Source organism: Carcharodon carcharias, chromosome 17, assembly GCF_017639515.1.
Source record: "Carcharodon carcharias isolate sCarCar2 chromosome 17, sCarCar2.pri, whole genome shotgun sequence".
Classification (NCBI taxonomy): Eukaryota; Metazoa; Chordata; class Chondrichthyes; order Lamniformes; family Lamnidae; genus Carcharodon; species Carcharodon carcharias.
The window spans coordinates 38,552,936-38,570,090 of NC_054483.1; the positions used below are offsets into that span (position 1 = coordinate 38,552,936).

Sequence of the window (17,155 nt, forward strand, 5' to 3'; positions counted from 1 at the left end):
ATGAGAAGGGTGCCTGGCATGTGTGGGTGCTGAGTGGTTCCATGGATGGGATAAGGACATAATCCACAGGGCAGCTGAAGGTGTGTGTGAGAGTGAATGGTGATGTTCCTTGAGCTGGTAGTGAGATACATAATGGGTTTGAGTGTGTGTGAGCTGAGAGTAATGAGATGAGTGACTTATCCTGGCGAAACGGAATAGATAATTCATCCTCTGGATGGCTGTCCTCTTTTGGAGGGGATTGGCGCTGACCACCACTGCCATCACCTCTCTTGCAGGATTTGTCACCTTGGATGAGGTTCTTTGTGCAGAGCAGGGTAGAAGAGCAACAGTGGCCTGTATGAGTTCATGGAATGCTTTTAAGATAGTTTCTTAGAGCAGCACGTTCTGGGACCAACCAGACAGCAGGTTATATTAGACTTGGTATTGTGTAATGTGACAGGATTAATTAATGATCTCAGAGTGAAGGCACCCCTAGGTAGCAGTGACCACAATATGATTGAATTTTACATCCAGTTTGAAAGGGAGAAGAGGTCTGAGACTAGTATTTTAAAGCTAAGGGGATGAAAGCTGAGCTAGCTGAAGTGAACTGGGATATTAGGCTAGGGGATAGATCAATAGAGAAAAGGTGACAGTCATTTAAGGAGATTTCCAGAATGCTCAGAATAAGCATACTCCGACTATAAAGAAAAATTTTAAAGGGAGGACCCACCATCTGTGGTTAACTAAAGAAGTTAAGGAAAACATTAAACTTAAGAAAAAAGCATATAACTGCACAAAGATGAGTGGCAGGTCAGATGATTGGTTAGAATATAAAGAATGGCAGAGAATGACTAAAAGGTTAATCAGGAGTAGGAAATTAGAAAATTAGAGTATGAGAGGAAGCTAGCTAGAAATATAAAAACAGATAGCAAGAGTTTCTACAGCTATTTAAAAAGGAAAGGAGTAAGTGAAGTGATTATTGCACGCCTAGAGAGTGAGAATAGGGAGTTAATAGTAGATAATAGGTGTCAGAACCACGGATCATGGTCCCAAATTACTTGCGAACATATTGAACTTTTAAGTAAGAGGTGTCTTTTAAAATGGGACATACAAAGAATTGCTGGGTGAGACTGTAAAGTAACCACTTGCTGGAAAATTCCTATGTGGATTACAGTTGACCAACTAATGCAGGGAACAGATTGTTGCACCTAAAAAGATGTTGAGGCCTACTTCAGACTGAGACACTTCAAAGGAAATGATGCAATGCAAAAACTGAACTCTAATCTCCTGTGGTTGTGGAGATAATGAAGGCTGATTACCATCCCCTGTGACTTGTATCCCAGACTGTGGGCATGATATGAGTTGAAAAGAAAGCAGATATACACAAGAAAAAGGGTTAAACTGCAACCCTGGTCTATGTGTGCTAGTTTTGGTGTTCTGGGCCAGATGTGCGAGTGTGTGCTGTGAAGCTCACAGCTGAAGAACATCAACTAGGCATCTTTGCGCTTACAGGTAAAAAAGTTTCTCTGATTGCTGGAAGCAAGTCAGAAGTCAGCAAAGCCACAGTCGAAAAGGAATCAGGACAACTCCTTTCAGCTAATCTGCAGAACCAAGAATCTTCAAACCAACTGCTCAACTGCCAAAGTCAACTCTACTGGAATCATCCAACTTAATGGTCACAGCTTTTCAACATCTACTCCTCACAGACAAGCCAAGATTGATTCGTATATCTTTTTTAACTTCTATTTCTGGACTCACTTCTCATTTATAATCTGGGTGTATGTGTGTTACGTTTTTATTCGTTTTTCTCTCACTTCAGTAATGAATAAACCCACTGTTTCTTTGACTCAAGACAGCCTGGTGAAATTGGCTACTTTTAAAACATAAATACATTTGGACTGGGAAAAGGTATCCAGAAGGGAAGGGATCTTTTTTAAATTAACCTTGTTGCGACCAACCGAGGGAGTTGAATAAAGAAAGGGAGCCAGTTCATCTCTCCTTACCCAGGAATATGACAATTTGGGGTACCTCATCCGGGATCATAACAATTTGGGGCACCTCACCCGGAGACCAGTCATAACATAAGAAAATGGCAGATGAAATGAACAAATATTTTGCTTCTGCCTTCACTATAGAGGATCCAAAAAACATTTCAGTAATAGCTGTAAATCAAGAGGTGGGAGGGAGAGGAGAACTTGGTGAAATTACAATCACTAGGGAAGTGGTACTGAGCAAACTGATGGACCTCTGGGCTGACAGGTCTCCTAAGGTCTTATAAGGGGTGGCTAATGAGTTAGTAGATGCGTTGCTGTTAACTTTCCAAAATTCCCTAGATTTTGGAAAGGTTCCATCAGATTGGAAAGTAACAAATATAACCTCTCTATTCAAGAAGGGAGGGAAGCAGTAAACAGGAAACTAAAGGGCAGTTAACTTGTCACCTGTCATGGGGAAGGTGTTAGAATCGATCATTAAGGAAGTTATAGCTGGGCACTTGGAGAAACTCAAGGTAATCAGGAAGAATCAGCATAGTTTTATGAAAGGGAAATCATGTTTAACCAATTTATTGGAGTTCTTTGAAGGAGGAACATGCGCTGTTGAAAATTAAGAGCCTGTAGATGTACTGTACTTGGATTTCCAGAAGGCATTTGATAAGGTGCCACATCAAAAATTATTGCGCAAAATCAAAGGTCCTGGTGTAAGAGTAACATATTAGCATGGATAGAAGTTTGGCTGGCTGGCAGAAAGCAGAGTATGCAGGAATGGGTCTTTTTCTGATTGGCAGGATGTGACGAGTGGAGTCCCACAGGGGTCTGTGCTGGGGGCTCAAGTTTTACAATTTATATCAATGACTTAGACGAGGGGATTGAAGGCATGATAGCTAAATTTGCAGATGACACAAAGATAGATAGGAAAGTATGTTGTGAAGAGAACATAAGGAGGTTGCAGATGGATATAGATAGGTTTAGTGAGTGGGCAAAATCTGGCAATGGAGTATAATGTGGGAAAATGTGAAGTTGTTCACTTTGGCAGGAAGAGTAAAAAAGCAGCATGTTACTTAAACAGAGAATGATTGCAGAATTCTGAGGTGCAGAGGGATCTAGGTGTTCTGGCGCATGAGTCACAAAAAATTAGTTTGCGGTACAGCAAGTAATTAAGAAGGCTAATGGAATGCTACCCTTTATTAGGAGAGGGTTTGAACATAAAAGTAAGGATGATATGCTTCAGTTATACGGGGCATTGGTGAGACCACATCTCAAATACTGTGTGTAGTTTTGGTCTCCTTATTTAAGGAAGAATGTAAATGTGCTGGAGGCGATTCAGAGGAGGTTCACTAGATTGATATCTGGAATGAGCTCTCAATTTTTTAAAGAAATTGGCACACAATATGGCGGAAAAAGCCGCCATTGCCATCGCAGGTCACACACCAATTTCCCTGCCCAATATTGGACTTTGCCGATTTCTTGGACAATTTTGGTCTATCTGTTTACATACAGCCCTGAATCAAACTAAACTAGGATCTGGTAGTTCTTACAGGCTAGGGAGAGATAGCACAGAGATAGATGAAGAGATGAAGCTGAAGCTAGCTCAAGAGATAAAAGGAGTAATGAAGGAAAGGCAGATCAATCCACAACTTTTAAAAGATGGAACCAAGATGATAAATCGATAGAGGCACGATAGAAAGCCTGGTTACCCGAGAGAGAACTGTTGGCATGCCAAAAAACCAACAGGGGGAGCTGCAGTCAAAACAGTGACCATGGCCATGAAGGTCATGGCCTGTGTTCAAATGTGGCCGAAGGTCAGAATACCTAGCAGGATGTTGTATTCAAATGGAAAATGATACCTTGTTTTTTAACAAGCCAGAAAAGGAGAGTAGCATTCTCCAAGATACTGGTTGTTTACAAACTCTGCTCTTGGTGGGAGATGGAGAATTTTCCACCCAAGAATAGCATGAATGCCAGAGCGCTAGTCAAGGGACTCACTGGAGAATGTGTAAAGGTTCCTTTGATTAAAATATACCTGCAGAGTGAGCTAGTAACGGTGATCTCAAGCTTGCCTATGCAGGGGGTGGACCTTTTATTAGGGAGTTTTATTAGAAAATTAGCTGGGTGTCAGGTATTGACCCCAAAGGGTCCAGGGCAGTCCATGGAGACTGGCAAGACTGAGGGGAACATGCCAAATTCTGCACAGGTGCAAAGGGCTGAGTGTCAAGGGTCCCACAGGAGATATTAGAGTCATTTCAGATCAAGGAGGCTATAGGAAAGCCAATAGAATTAAAAGGGGCCACAGGATCTAAAGCGGACCAGATACAGCCTGCAAGATTTAAAGTGGCCAATGTAGAGCCAATAGGATTTAAAAAGGCCAAAAATAGAGCCAGAGGAAAACAAGAATGCTGGAATAGAAGCAGCTGGGATGAAGAAATTGTAGCCAAAGTATGGTTAGCAGAAAACTTCTTCCAAGGTTTAAATTGAGACCAAGGAAATTCCAAAACAGAAAGTGAGGAAGATGCCTCACCTAGTTGAGGTGCCAGAGGGGCGTGGAGTGGAGGCTGGACAGCCTCCTGAGGGCAGTAATGCCCCAGAGAACATGGGACAAATTGAAGGAGAAACCATTCCAGAGGCAAAAGAATGAGAAGGTAACACACCCTAAAACGAACACCACTTGTGGAAACCACAAGGGAGATATAAGTGAAATGAGTGTGAAATTGCGCACTGGAGAATCAAATGGTTCAAGTTCAAATTTCAAATCTCACTGGACCCAGCAAGTCAGCTTCTGAAACCACTGAAGGCAAGGTGCAAGAGGGGAATCAGACGCTTTAACATGGGTTTAAAAGTAGTTTACCCTCACTATCACACCTAGAAATAAGTTTTCTCAAGGTCCCAGAAACTGAACTATTAAACTCATGGGTGGTAGAAACATCAGTTACAGGGTTAAAGACTGGACAGGCAGTGCAACTATGCAGTAACAGAAATTTGCATAGTACAAGGCTTTTATCTCAGCAACCTGTGAAATGTGATTCTCCCCAGGACCTTAGAGTTGAACCTGACCTCCCTCTGAATTCACAGCCCACCAAAGACTGTGGGTGGAATTTTCCATTCTGGTAACCACATATTGGTGGGCGGGAAAGTTGCTGATTCCTACTGGGTGGCAGAGCAGATGAACACAAGTGATCTTCCACTTTTCAGTTTGTTAATTATGCAGCAGCGAGAAACTCAGTGAATCTCGTGGCGTGGTGGGCAGAAAGTCACCTGCCTCACACTTAACTTACGGGGTCAAAGGTCCTGGTGCCATTTTTAAAGGGCACCCGGACAGACATTCACTCATTGCCAGCCAGGAGCTCTGCAGCACTCCTCCTTGCAGCCACACCTCGTACTGGAGAAGCTAACAGATGTGAGCAACCACATCCTGGGATATACGAGGGTGCCCCCGGAGCTACCTTTCACTCATCTCTAGATAAAACACCACGGGTGATGCACCCATGGTCGGGCCAAAGCTCGCTGTTGCAGTGGTCCATGTTCACCTTGACCTTATAGAGCCCCTGCTGCCACTTGCTGCTCAGGCCCTTGCTCCTCCTGACCCTGTATCAACCAGTGGTCCACCCAAAAAGACCCTCCTCCCACTTCAAGGGACCCCGCTAGCGCACTAACTGCGTGATTAAGATCAGATTTGGAAAAATAGTGCATGTCATCTTTTAAATTCTCTCCACCACCTTCTACCCTCCCTCTATCACCCACCAACTTCCCCCATCGCCCTTAACCCACCCAATATTACTATTCCTCTCCCTTCTGTCACCCTTGAACCTCCCTCCAATACCCTGGACTCTCTCACAATCCACCTGCCCATGCCTTTCCGCCCCTCGGAGCCGACACCTGTTACCATCCCCATGCCCACCCTGAACCTGCCCCCTCTCGTTATCCGAGCAACCTGTCTAGTTCCCCTCCGTGATCTACCCGATGAAACCTTCAGCTACCAGACTCTCACCCTAAACCTGCCACATCCCACAACACCCTCAGAATGTGACTGTTCCCTCCTATCACCAGTGATCTGAGCTGTCCTCCAGGACACCACCCTCTTAACTCACTTCCCCCCCACCCACCCCTCCCCTGACGTTCTCACCCACTTCCCCCGTAAACCTGCCTCCCCTGTGCAGCCTTTGCTCTACCCTTTCACTCTACCCCATTCCCCCTTCCAGCCTTCACCTGCCTCCTTTGTCCAGTCTTGGTACAGTGTTTGCTAACACCACCCAAGTAAAGTTATGTGATGTCCCCCAAGAAAGAGAAAGCAACATCTACAGACCTCACAATCGTGGAAGAAGTGAAGCTCGCCAGGTGCATGCCTCTTATATACAATCATAAAACCGAACGTTCTAAATTCTCGCTGGCAGGGAACTTAATTTGGAAGGTGAATCTAATTCTAGCAAAGTGCCCTTTTAATAAACATGCATGAGATGCTAATCCATGCAAATGGGGTTCCCAAAAAGATTCGTCAGGAAGCTCAACCAGTCTTTAACACGCCTTGAAAGTCAGGAGAACAGAATCCCAAGAGTTTATCCTGCCATGGGGCAACAAATTTTTTGCCTTCTGCTGAATTAAGCTCACCCTCCCACCCGCCATGATTCCCGCTGCTGGCAGGACCAGAAAATTCCACCCTTTGTGTCTACTGGCATTAACATAGCTAGGGCACTACCACCAGATGCTAGTGAACACCCAGACCCCCCTGGAAGATACCTAACAGGGATTTAGAAGAAAACACCAGAAGGGACTGGGTTCTGAAACCATGCCTTCCTTAAGCCAGACCCCAAAACCGACAAGATTTAACTGAAATTTTGCCTCGTCCAAAGAGGGTGATGAGAAACTCAGGACAGATTCATCCCAGACATATAACTTAAACAGAGTATAGCTATAGCAGTGTAAGATTGATAAGTATGTGTTTGAGGATGAATGTGTGTGCATGTGTTTTATATTTACAACCTTATAACGAAATGCCCCTGTCGTCATATTTCATTTCACGTGTTGTGAAGGTGCCACAACAAGGTGATTTATGTCAAATAATGATTTTTAATCCACAGCTGAAAACTCAAATTGAACTTTTAAAAACAGAAATTTTAAAACACAGTGATTAAAAGGTGATGAGCTCACAGCTAAAGATAGTTATCCCAATTTGTATCACTGTACAATCAGCATCTATTGAGATGGAGACACTATCTGCAAAGACCCCACAAGGATAATGACTTGGGGAATATGAGTGAACCACTTATCTTGTCCCCATTAGCAAGGCATCAAGCATTCACCTAAACTATTCAAGTGGTGGAGACAAACAGTTAAGCTCAATCATTTGAACAGTGGCACTCTGGCTGTGGGAGGGAGATTCCCAGACATGAATTGATTAAGGTTAGAAGGGGGAATACATTAGTAAACCATGTATGAATCACTGGATGATTGTCATGTGACAGGCCCAGCCTTTATGCCTAAGCTTCTGCTTTCTCTGCAGTAAGAAGGACAAGCAGCTGAGAAGCTGATGATAGAAGTCTCAAGTGGGGCCTTCCTTCATCTTTCTGCAATCCACCTTGCAAGCTTTGAACCCTGTTTACTGACCATGACCTTCCCCAAGAACGCCCCTGCTGCAGACAGAAACTCCTTGAAAGACAACTCCGCACTACTGTCTCCAGGACAACAACCAAATCAACCGTGTACATCTTTAAATCGGATGCATGGGACCACCGAGGGAAGGTGGCAAGACCAATAAATTCAGCCTGAAGCCAGCCAAGTCACCAACCCCCACAGATTGTATACCTCTTTTATTTCCCTGGACTCTGACCAATCTATCCTCCCTCACTCTGTAATCTTTTTGTGTACATGTGTGAACTTCCAGAGTGTGTGTGTGTGTGAAAGATGGAGTAGATTTTATTATTTTACTTAGATTGGTTTAAGTACAGCAAAGCTAACCTCTTTTTTTCTTAAACTCAAGAAAACCTGTCCAAATGGTTCTTTTGTGATCACAGTGCATAAACAGTTAATCGCTGAATTGGCAAGTACATCCATTTCAAAAAAGCCTGTTACAATCAAATCTTGAGAGGGAATTGAGGGGAGCTATTTGAACTGATTAAAGATGCAAGGAATTATGATCAGCACTACCCACCCCCCTCCCTGGTCTGATCATAACAATGGCTGCAGCACAGGAGACCATTCGGCCCATTGTATCCATGCCGGCTCAGTCAGAGCAACTGAGTTAGTCCCACTGTCCTGCCTTTTCCGTGGATCTCTGCAATAATCTTTTAAGTGAAACCAATTAAACCAAATCAACAAAATTGGGATAAATCAGGCACAGCCCCTAATTCAGGTCAGCTGTAAATTTTCTCTCCAAGTAATTATTCAAATCCATTTTGAAAGCCATGATTGAATCACCATCACACTCTCAGGCAGTGCATTCCAGATCCTAACCATTCGCTATGTAAAAATATTTTTCCTCGTGTTGCCTCTGGTTCTTTTGCCATTTATCTTGAATCAGGGTTCTCTGGTTCGCAAGCCTTCTGCCAATGAGAACAGCTTCTCCTGATCAACTCTGTCCAGACCCCTCATGATTTTGAACATTTCTATCAAATCTCTACCCAACTTTCTTTTCTCCAAACAGAACTACCCCAGCTTCTCCAATCTATACATGTACTGAAGTTCTTCATCATTGGAACCATTCTCAAGACACTTTTCTCCACCCTCTTTAATGCCTTCTCTGCACTTCCTTAAAGAATGGTGCCCAGAACAGGATTGAATACTGCAGTTGAGGTTGAGCCAAAGTTTAATACAGGTTTACCATAACTTCCTTGCTTTTGCACTCTGTAACCCTATTCATTAACCCCAGGATCCCATATGCTTTTTAACCATTTTATCAGCCTGCCTTCCACCTTCAATGATGTGTGCACTTGTACTCCAGGTCCCTCAGCTCCTGCACCCTTTAGAATTGTATCCTTTATATTGTCTCTACTCATTCTTCCTACCAAAATGTATCACTTCACATTTCTCTGCTCTGTAGGTATACCTACACCTCATGGTGTGCAGTGGTTCAAGAAGATGGCTCACCACCACCTTCTCAAGAGCAATTCGGGATGGGCGATAAAAATGTTGACCTATGTCCCATTAAAAGAATTTTGAAAAAATTACATCTCACCTGCCACTTCCATCCATTCCACCAGTCTGTCTATGTCCTCTTGAAATCTGTAACTATCATCCTCACTGTTCACAATATTTCACAAGTTTTGTATCATCTGCAAATTTTGAAATACTGCAGTTGAAGTTGAGCCAGAGTTTTATACAGGTTTACCATAACTTCCTTGCTTTTGCACTCTGTAACCCTATTCATTAACCCTAGGATCCCCTGTGCACCAAAGCCATTACTGTAGATCAAGAAAAATAGTGGCCTTAATACTTTCTACAATGTTCCAATGAAACTCAACATAAACTCAAGGAACAGCATCTCATCTTTTGATTAGGCACCTTACAGCCTTCTGAACTCAACATTTAGTTTAACAATGTTTGATTGTAAATTCTGCCTTCACCTTGTTTCCTTTTTTGCAGGTTTAGGTTTTACTCCCTTCTCTCTTGTTTTTGTTTTTGGATGGCAGCTGTTCATCATTCTGCCAGTCCCATCTCTAGTCACATCTTCGGTTTCTTTCCTTGTCGCATTACCACCAACTCATTTGTCATTTAATCTCTTGTGTTTTCCACCCTATCACAGACCTTCCCTTTTGTTCATATTCTCACCTTTTCAACTGCTTAAAACCTATCACATTTCTAATTTTTTCTAGTTTTGATGAAAGGTCACAGACCTGAAACATTAACTCTGTTTCTCATTCCGCAATGTTGCCTGACTTGCTGAATATTCCAGGATTTTCTGTTCTTATTTCAGATCTCCAGCATCCTCCATATTATTCTTTTGTTTTACTAGAATCATACCTAGACTCCAGGAGTTAAATTACACAAACTAGGATTGTGTTCACTGGAATTGAGAAGGTTAAGGATGATCTGATAATTTTTTTCATGATATTAAAGGAAACGGATAGGGTTGATAGAGAGAAACTATTTCCACTGGTTAGTGAGTCTAGAACTAGGGGGCATAGTCTATAAAATAGAGTCAGACTTTTGAAGAATGAAATTCAGAAAACGTAAAAAGCTGGAAGAAATTTTGAACTCTCTTCTGCAAATGCAATTGGTTGTTATAGATTTTTTTATACAGAAGTAATAAAAGATCTGGGACAAAGTTAGGTATATGGAGATAGGTCACACATTAGCCATGATCTCATTGAATGGCAGAACATGCTCGAGGGTCTAAATGCTCTACTTTTTCTATGTTCCTATGGCAGCAAAAGCCCTTTCATATTTTGTACCAGCTATAATGTAACCACAGTTATAGCTGAAGACTTCACTCCAGTATCTGACCACAACAAAAATGATGAAAATTAACTTGTCTAACAATTATTCATAATCAGTAGTCACACTAATGGGCAGATCAATAGAACTGATTTTCTGCTCTAGGCACAATTTCTAGATTCCTGCATAAATTGCATCCAAACTTACACCTCTTTTGAAAAGTGTATTTTTCCCTTCAATTTCTGATCACATTTATTTGCATACTACTAAACACAAAATCTGCCATGAACCAGTGCAATTGGGCAGCATTTTAAAAATTAATTTAAAAATAGAATTTGCTTTGAGAAGTATTCCTTGATATATCTAGGAGTGGTAAGTTGGTAACGTTTGCTTAACACACCTGAAAATTGGTTTATCACAAAAATAAGCGTTTTAAATAAGTATCAATCCACTGCCTCTAAGCAACATAATTTTAAATGATTTTAAGTAACTTAAAGTAAACAAAATTATTTTCTGTTAGATTAAGCTATTGTAGCCACGTCCTTAGTAAATTAAAACAATCATTCAAAACAAAGCTGTTAGTGTCTTTGCTTCCACAAGTTCCAGCTTAACATTTGACACCAGCTCGAAAGCCTGCTAATGAATGGAATTAACGGAAACTTGCACTGGTGAAACTCCAAGCCCTGGTGTTAATTGAAAAGTAAGAATTAAGGATTTTTGGGAAGGAACTAATGCAGCTGTAAACATTAGGGAGCGAATTTTAACCAAGTGGAAAACTCATGGAATCAGGTGAAAAATTAATGACATTAATGGAAAGCAAAATTGGGCAGTGTGTAAAACTGGTGTTGCTCTGAAATGGCAGGTTAGACTGAAATTGTATCTTCAGTTTCCCATGAACTCTTCACTGCGTCAGAGACACTACCTTTGTTGGGGAGAGATGCACTTCTCCACTTGAGATAATTTGAAAAGAAGTTTACAAAAGACCACTGACCTTCCTAGAGACATTGAAATAAGTGGGTTTGATTAGTTTTTACAAACTTAATATATATTATTTTGCTTCCTGCATTGACATAAGTAAATCTTTACATGTAATATGGATAAAGCAACTTTTTACCTTTAAGGGTAAATTCAGTAATTCCACACTCCAGGTGGGGAACTGAGCTTGAAGAGAGCGTTACATACCACATTTTTAACTAACTTTTTTCAAGCCCATGACACTTCAAGGCAACAAGTACCAAAGTGGAGGTAAGCATCAGCCATTTGGCAGGATACATAGAGAGTGAATGTGATATTTAGCAAGGTTGGCAGAAGCGGGCCATCATGTCCAGGACTTTGGAAATATTAGTGTGTGCCCTGATATTTGGGAATATTACAGTGTGTGTCCTGATTGTTGGGAACATTACACTGTATGCCCTGATGTTTGGGAATATTACAGTGTGTGTCCTGATGGGAATATTACAGCGTGTAGCCTGGAATTTTCAGAATATTGTGTGTGACTTGATGTTTGGGAACATTACAATGTATATCCTGTTGTTTGTGAATATTATGGTGTGTGTCTGGACTTCGGAAATACTACACAATGTGTCTTGATGTTTGGGAATATTACAGTGTGTGTCGTAGATTTGGGAATATTGCAGAGTGTGCCCGATGCTTGGGGATATTAAAGCATGTATCCTGAGTCTGGGACATTCAGCAGGTGAGGTTTTGGGATTAGACTGGATGGAGAGGAGACCTTACAGAGCCCACTACCCCAGAGGGGAGAGAGAAGCCTCAAGACCTATACCACTGCTGCCTGGTGCCTTCTGCCACCTTTCCTATGACTTTCCCAGGAAGTAGCAATAAATGAGATGGAGGGGGATAATTGCAATGGGGACCCTGTTGTCATTTACTCGTAGTCGCTGGAGAAGGGGTGGCCAATAATGGTGCCAGAGTAAAAGGAAAAGTTGATGAGGCAGTAGGTGGCTAACCTATCCTTCATTCTGGGCTGGATGGTGTCATTCAAGACTTCTGAATGACATTAGAGGTGCGGAGATTCCTACCTGTACCTCTGCTGGCCTGAGGACCATGTACTCATCGCTGAGTGGAACAGCGCTGAAATAGTGGGAGGTCTCTGAGGAACAATAAGGGCATCATTTGCGATGCCAGTTTTATCAGAAGAAGTTAATGAGAATAACAAGACTTTTTTTCTTCATCGTTGCTGGTGCTCTAATCTGCTTCAGTGCTATATAATACTATGTTTAAATGGGAATTTTAAGACAGGCTTTTGCAACTGACAGAAAACAATTTGCTCTTTATAAAAGTTAATGGTGTGTTTTCTTTTCATTTCAGACAGATGTTGCCAATACAATGTGTGGTTATAAAACCCTTAATCAAAATGTAAGTACTTTTAACATTTTAAAAATATTTTGTTTTATTTTTCTTTCTGTTACAGCCAGCTTTTCCTTTTCCCTACCTCTTCTCCTAAAATGGTAGTTTCTGGCTACACCTCAAACCAGCCACTCGTCATGTGTGATGTTCAGTTGGGTCCCTCCCCTCCCCCAGCAAGAATCACTTAGCTCCAGACCTCATTGTAGCCTTAAGAAAAGAACTGAATTCCAGAGATGTGCTGAAAATGACTGTTTGACATCAAGTCTACAACTGACTAAGAGTGAGATTAAAAAAAAGGGGGTTCGGCAGAAAGTTTTCCAGTGGCAGGAGTCATTTATATAGATCATTTACCTGCTGAGAAGCAGCTTCAAGTCTCAAAAATAGTGTTTCTGGAAAGTACTGATGCAGTCCCCAAATTGCAAAAGCAGATGGCAGTGCGGAGTGCATAGATAGCTGTAGATGAAGGCAAGCTATCTGAGGTAATTCAAAAGAAACAAAATATGCAAAATGTAATTGAAGCTGGTCTACAAGAAAATGTTCACATTTGAACTGAACTGGAAGATTTGAAGTGCAAAATTAAGCTGAGTCAACGAAACGACGCAGTGAAGCCCAGAGTGAGTTGGCACGGAGTCAACAAGAAAATAAACAGTTTAAGGAACAGTTGATTGCCCTTCAAGGTCAAATGCAAAAGAAATGCATAGTCATTCAGCAACATGAAGAAATGAAGAGTGTCTTAAACAGCAGAATGGAAGCACAGCAGAAGAAACTCAAGGAGACTATTGAATTACAGGAAAACTCAAGATGAAGCAAGCGAGCTTTGCTAAGAAAAGAAAAGCCTGTTAAAAGACCTTCACACGCTACAAGAATCCCTCAGGTCAAAGTTTATTCCTCTGGGAAATTAGGAAGAGGAGCAAAATTAATTTAACGTCACTCTGAACAAACTGAAGAACCAGTTGGCAGAGAAGACTCAGCAATGTTCAGTATTCCAGGAGAAGGCCAAAAGCTACAAGAAACAGACTGAAGAACTGAAGAACTAATTGAATGGAAAAGAGGAGGCACTGAAAGGAAAAGCTGTCAGATAATGAAGTCATGAGTAACACAACCCTAGCAAAACTGGAGTCAATGGGCATCAGAGGGAAAACTCGCCACTGGTTGGAGTCTTGCCTAGCACAAAGGAAGATGGTTGTGGTTGTTAGAAGTCAGTCATCTCAGTTCCAGGACATAGCTGCAGGAGTTCCTCAGGATGGTGTCCTTGGCCCAACCATCTTTCACTGCTTCACCAATGACCTTCCTTCCATCATAAAGTCAGAAGTGGGGATGTTCGCTGATGATTGCACATTCAGCAGCATCCGCAACTCCTCAGATACTGAAGTAGTCCATGTCCAAATGCAGCAAGACCAGGACAATATCCAGGCTTGGGCTGACAAGTGGCAAGTAACATTCGCGCCACACAAGTGCCAGGCAATGACCATCTCCAACAGGAGAGAATCCAACCATTGCCCCTTGATGTTCAATTGCATTATCATCCCTGACTATCAACATCCTGGGGGGGGTTACCATTGACCGGAAACTGAACTGGACTAGTCATATAAATATTGTGGCTACAAGAACAGGTCAGTGGCTAGGAATCATGTGATGAGTAACTCACCTCCTGACTCAAAGAACAAGAGCAAAGAAAAGTACAGCCCAGGAACAGGCCCTTCGGCCCTCCAAGCCTGCGCCGATCATATTGCCCGTCAACTAAAACATTTTGCACTTCCAGTGTCCGTATCCCTCTATTCCCATCCTATTCATGTATTTGTCAAGCTGCCTCTTAAACACCAAAGGATGCCCACCATCTACATGGCACAAGTCAGGATTGTGATGGAATACTCTCCACTTACCTGGATGAGTGCAGCTCCAACAACACTCAAAAGCAACACCGTCCAGGGTAAAGCAGCCCACTTGATTGGCACCACATCCACAAACATTCATTCCTTCCACGGCCGACGCACAGTAGCAGCAGTGTGTACCACCTGCAAGATGCATCACAGGATTTCATGAAGGCTTCTTAGATAGCACCTTCCAAACCCACCACCACTACCATGTAGAAGGACAAGAACAGCAGATAGATGGGAACACCACCACCTGGAAGTTCCCCTCCAAGTCACTCACCATTCTGGCTTGGAAATGTATTGCCATTCCTTCACTGTCGCTGGGTCAAAATCCTGGAATTCCGTTTTCTAACAGCACTGTGGGTGGTACCTCATGCACCACATGGACAGCAGCGATTCAAGAAGGCAGCCCACCACCACCTGCTCAAGGGCAACTAGGAATGGGCAATAAATGTTGGCCTAGCCAGCAAAGCCCACACCCTGTGAATGAATAAGAAAAAACAATTACAAAACTGAAAAATGTTAAGACTCCACCGGACATAGATCTGGCAAACAGTGAAACCAAAATGAAAGACAAGGACAGAGTTCTGTTGCAGACAGAGAAAGAAAAGACAGAAATAAGATCAGAAAATGTAAACCCAACACTGAAGCACAAGGAGCTAGGTGAAGAAAAAGCACTCGATGGCTCAGGCGTACTGAGAACCATTGAGCTGAATGAAAAGATCCATAAGCTTGCTAAGTGACCTGAAAATAAAAGAGCAAAGAAATGTTTGGCTGCAATAGGGAAACAAGTGAGAATGAAGGCTCCATTTGCGAAATGTATGCGTCCAGCAAGAAGATGGCAGAGACCACAGAAGAAGAAAATTCAAGTCCACTCTAGGAACGAGTGGAGTGCACATTCCCTTGGGAAGGAGCAAGACAAACCCACAGTGTCCAAAAAAAGCAGACGGATTGTTAATAAAGAGAAACACAACTCAAAGGAGCACACAAAGCAAATCAAATGGAGAAAACCAAGTACCAGAAACACAGAGCACCACTACCACTCCTCAAAACACGACAGGCCAAGGTGTGGAAGGACTGTCAAGCCTGAAGACCATCTGAATTTATAAAGTCAGGGACTTGAGGTGGAGGAGAAGGGATAGCAAGTAAAGATTGTATCGTAAATAGTTATACTCTGTTGGAAGGGAGGAAAGTTTTCTTTTTGGAGAAGAAAGGGGGATTTTGTATGATGTTCCATGCGCCTGCATGCCATTGTAATGTAAAGGTGCTTGGCAGAGCAAGGGTTAATGTGTGACTGGAGAATAGCACCGCCCACTGTATGATGTATAGAGTCACATGGTATTAGACTAAGAGAGAACATTCTAGAAGCAGCTGGTGACAGTTGGTAGCAGTACCATGCATGCCATTAACTGGGATCTGTACATAGTTAAAAATTAATGATAAATGGTTCCTGTTTAAATATGCAAGTCTTAAGATCTTATTATTGAGACATCAAACAAACCCAGAGCACAACATCTGGCACAAAGATTTGCAGTTGTTAGAGGCACTGTGGAAGTACCTTCACTACAGGACTACAGTGTTTTATGAGAATATCATCTCAAAGGCAACTAGGGATGGGCAATAAATACCAGCCTTGGTATGCTAAGTACTGAGAATCTATTTCTAATAACCTTTAATGATTGTTGGCAGGTTATTCCAAATCTAAGCATGATGAGACCTAAAGTAAACAACATTGAGCATGTTGTATAGGCACAGAATGGGCACAGCAATGACAAATTTAGCAGGGCAACAGCCCCCGCCTGATTTTTGCGGGGGTTTGAGTTGCCCATAATTTACAAAAGTTGTATTTCCCATGTACAGGTTGGTTAAGAGTCCGATGTACAGGTCGGTTACTGATTCTGTATCCTGTGTGCAGGCTGGTTCTGAGTCCTGTGCACAGGCTGGCTCTGTATTTTGGAGTTCTCTGCGCAGGCTGGTTCTTGTGCGCATCTGGTTCCCAGCCCTGTGTGCAGATGGTTCTGAGTTTCTGGCTCCTGTGCGGAGGCTGTTCCAAGGCCTGTGCGCAGGCTGGTTCCTGTGTGCAGGCTTGTTCAAAGCCCTGTACGCATGTTGGTTGAGTCCTGTACACATGCTGGTTCCTGTGCGCAGGGCTGGTTCAGTGTATTGTGCGCAGGCTGGAGACAAGTGCTGTGTGCAGGATGATTCCGAGTCATCTGCTCAGGCTTGTTCCAGGTCCTGTGCGCATACTGGTTTAGAGTCATGTACGCATGCTGGTTCCAGTGCACAGGCTGGTTCTGGGTCCTGTGCACAGGCTATCCCAGGTCCTGGTCACAGGCTGTCCTGAGTCCTGTGGGCAGGCTATCCCAGGTCCTGTTCACAAGCTGGTCCTGGGTCCTGTGCGCAGGCATTGTTCAAAGTATTATGCGTATGGTGGTTCCTAGTTTTGTGCGCAGGCTGGTTCCGCGTCCTGTGCGCAGGCTGGTTCCGCGTCCTGTGCGCAGGCTCGTGCCGAGACCTGTGGGCAGGCTTGTTCCAAGTCCTGTGCACAGGCTGGTCCTGGGTCCTGTGCTCAGGAGT

The 17,155-nt window shown here is 42.9% G+C and overlaps 1 protein-coding gene across 3 annotated transcripts in view; it reads left to right on the plus strand.

Annotated features, from left to right (window-relative positions):
• tspan15 (tetraspanin 15) overlaps positions 1-17,155 on the plus strand; it is a 218,495-nt gene that overhangs the window by 159,405 nt on the left and 41,935 nt on the right. For all 3 annotated transcript variants that reach the window (XM_041209469.1, XM_041209470.1, XM_041209471.1), the window contains one exon: positions 12,666-12,713. In XM_041209469.1, the coding sequence (XP_041065403.1) occupies positions 12,666-12,713 (48 nt within the window). The remainder of the gene's footprint in view (positions 1-12,665; positions 12,714-17,155) is intronic.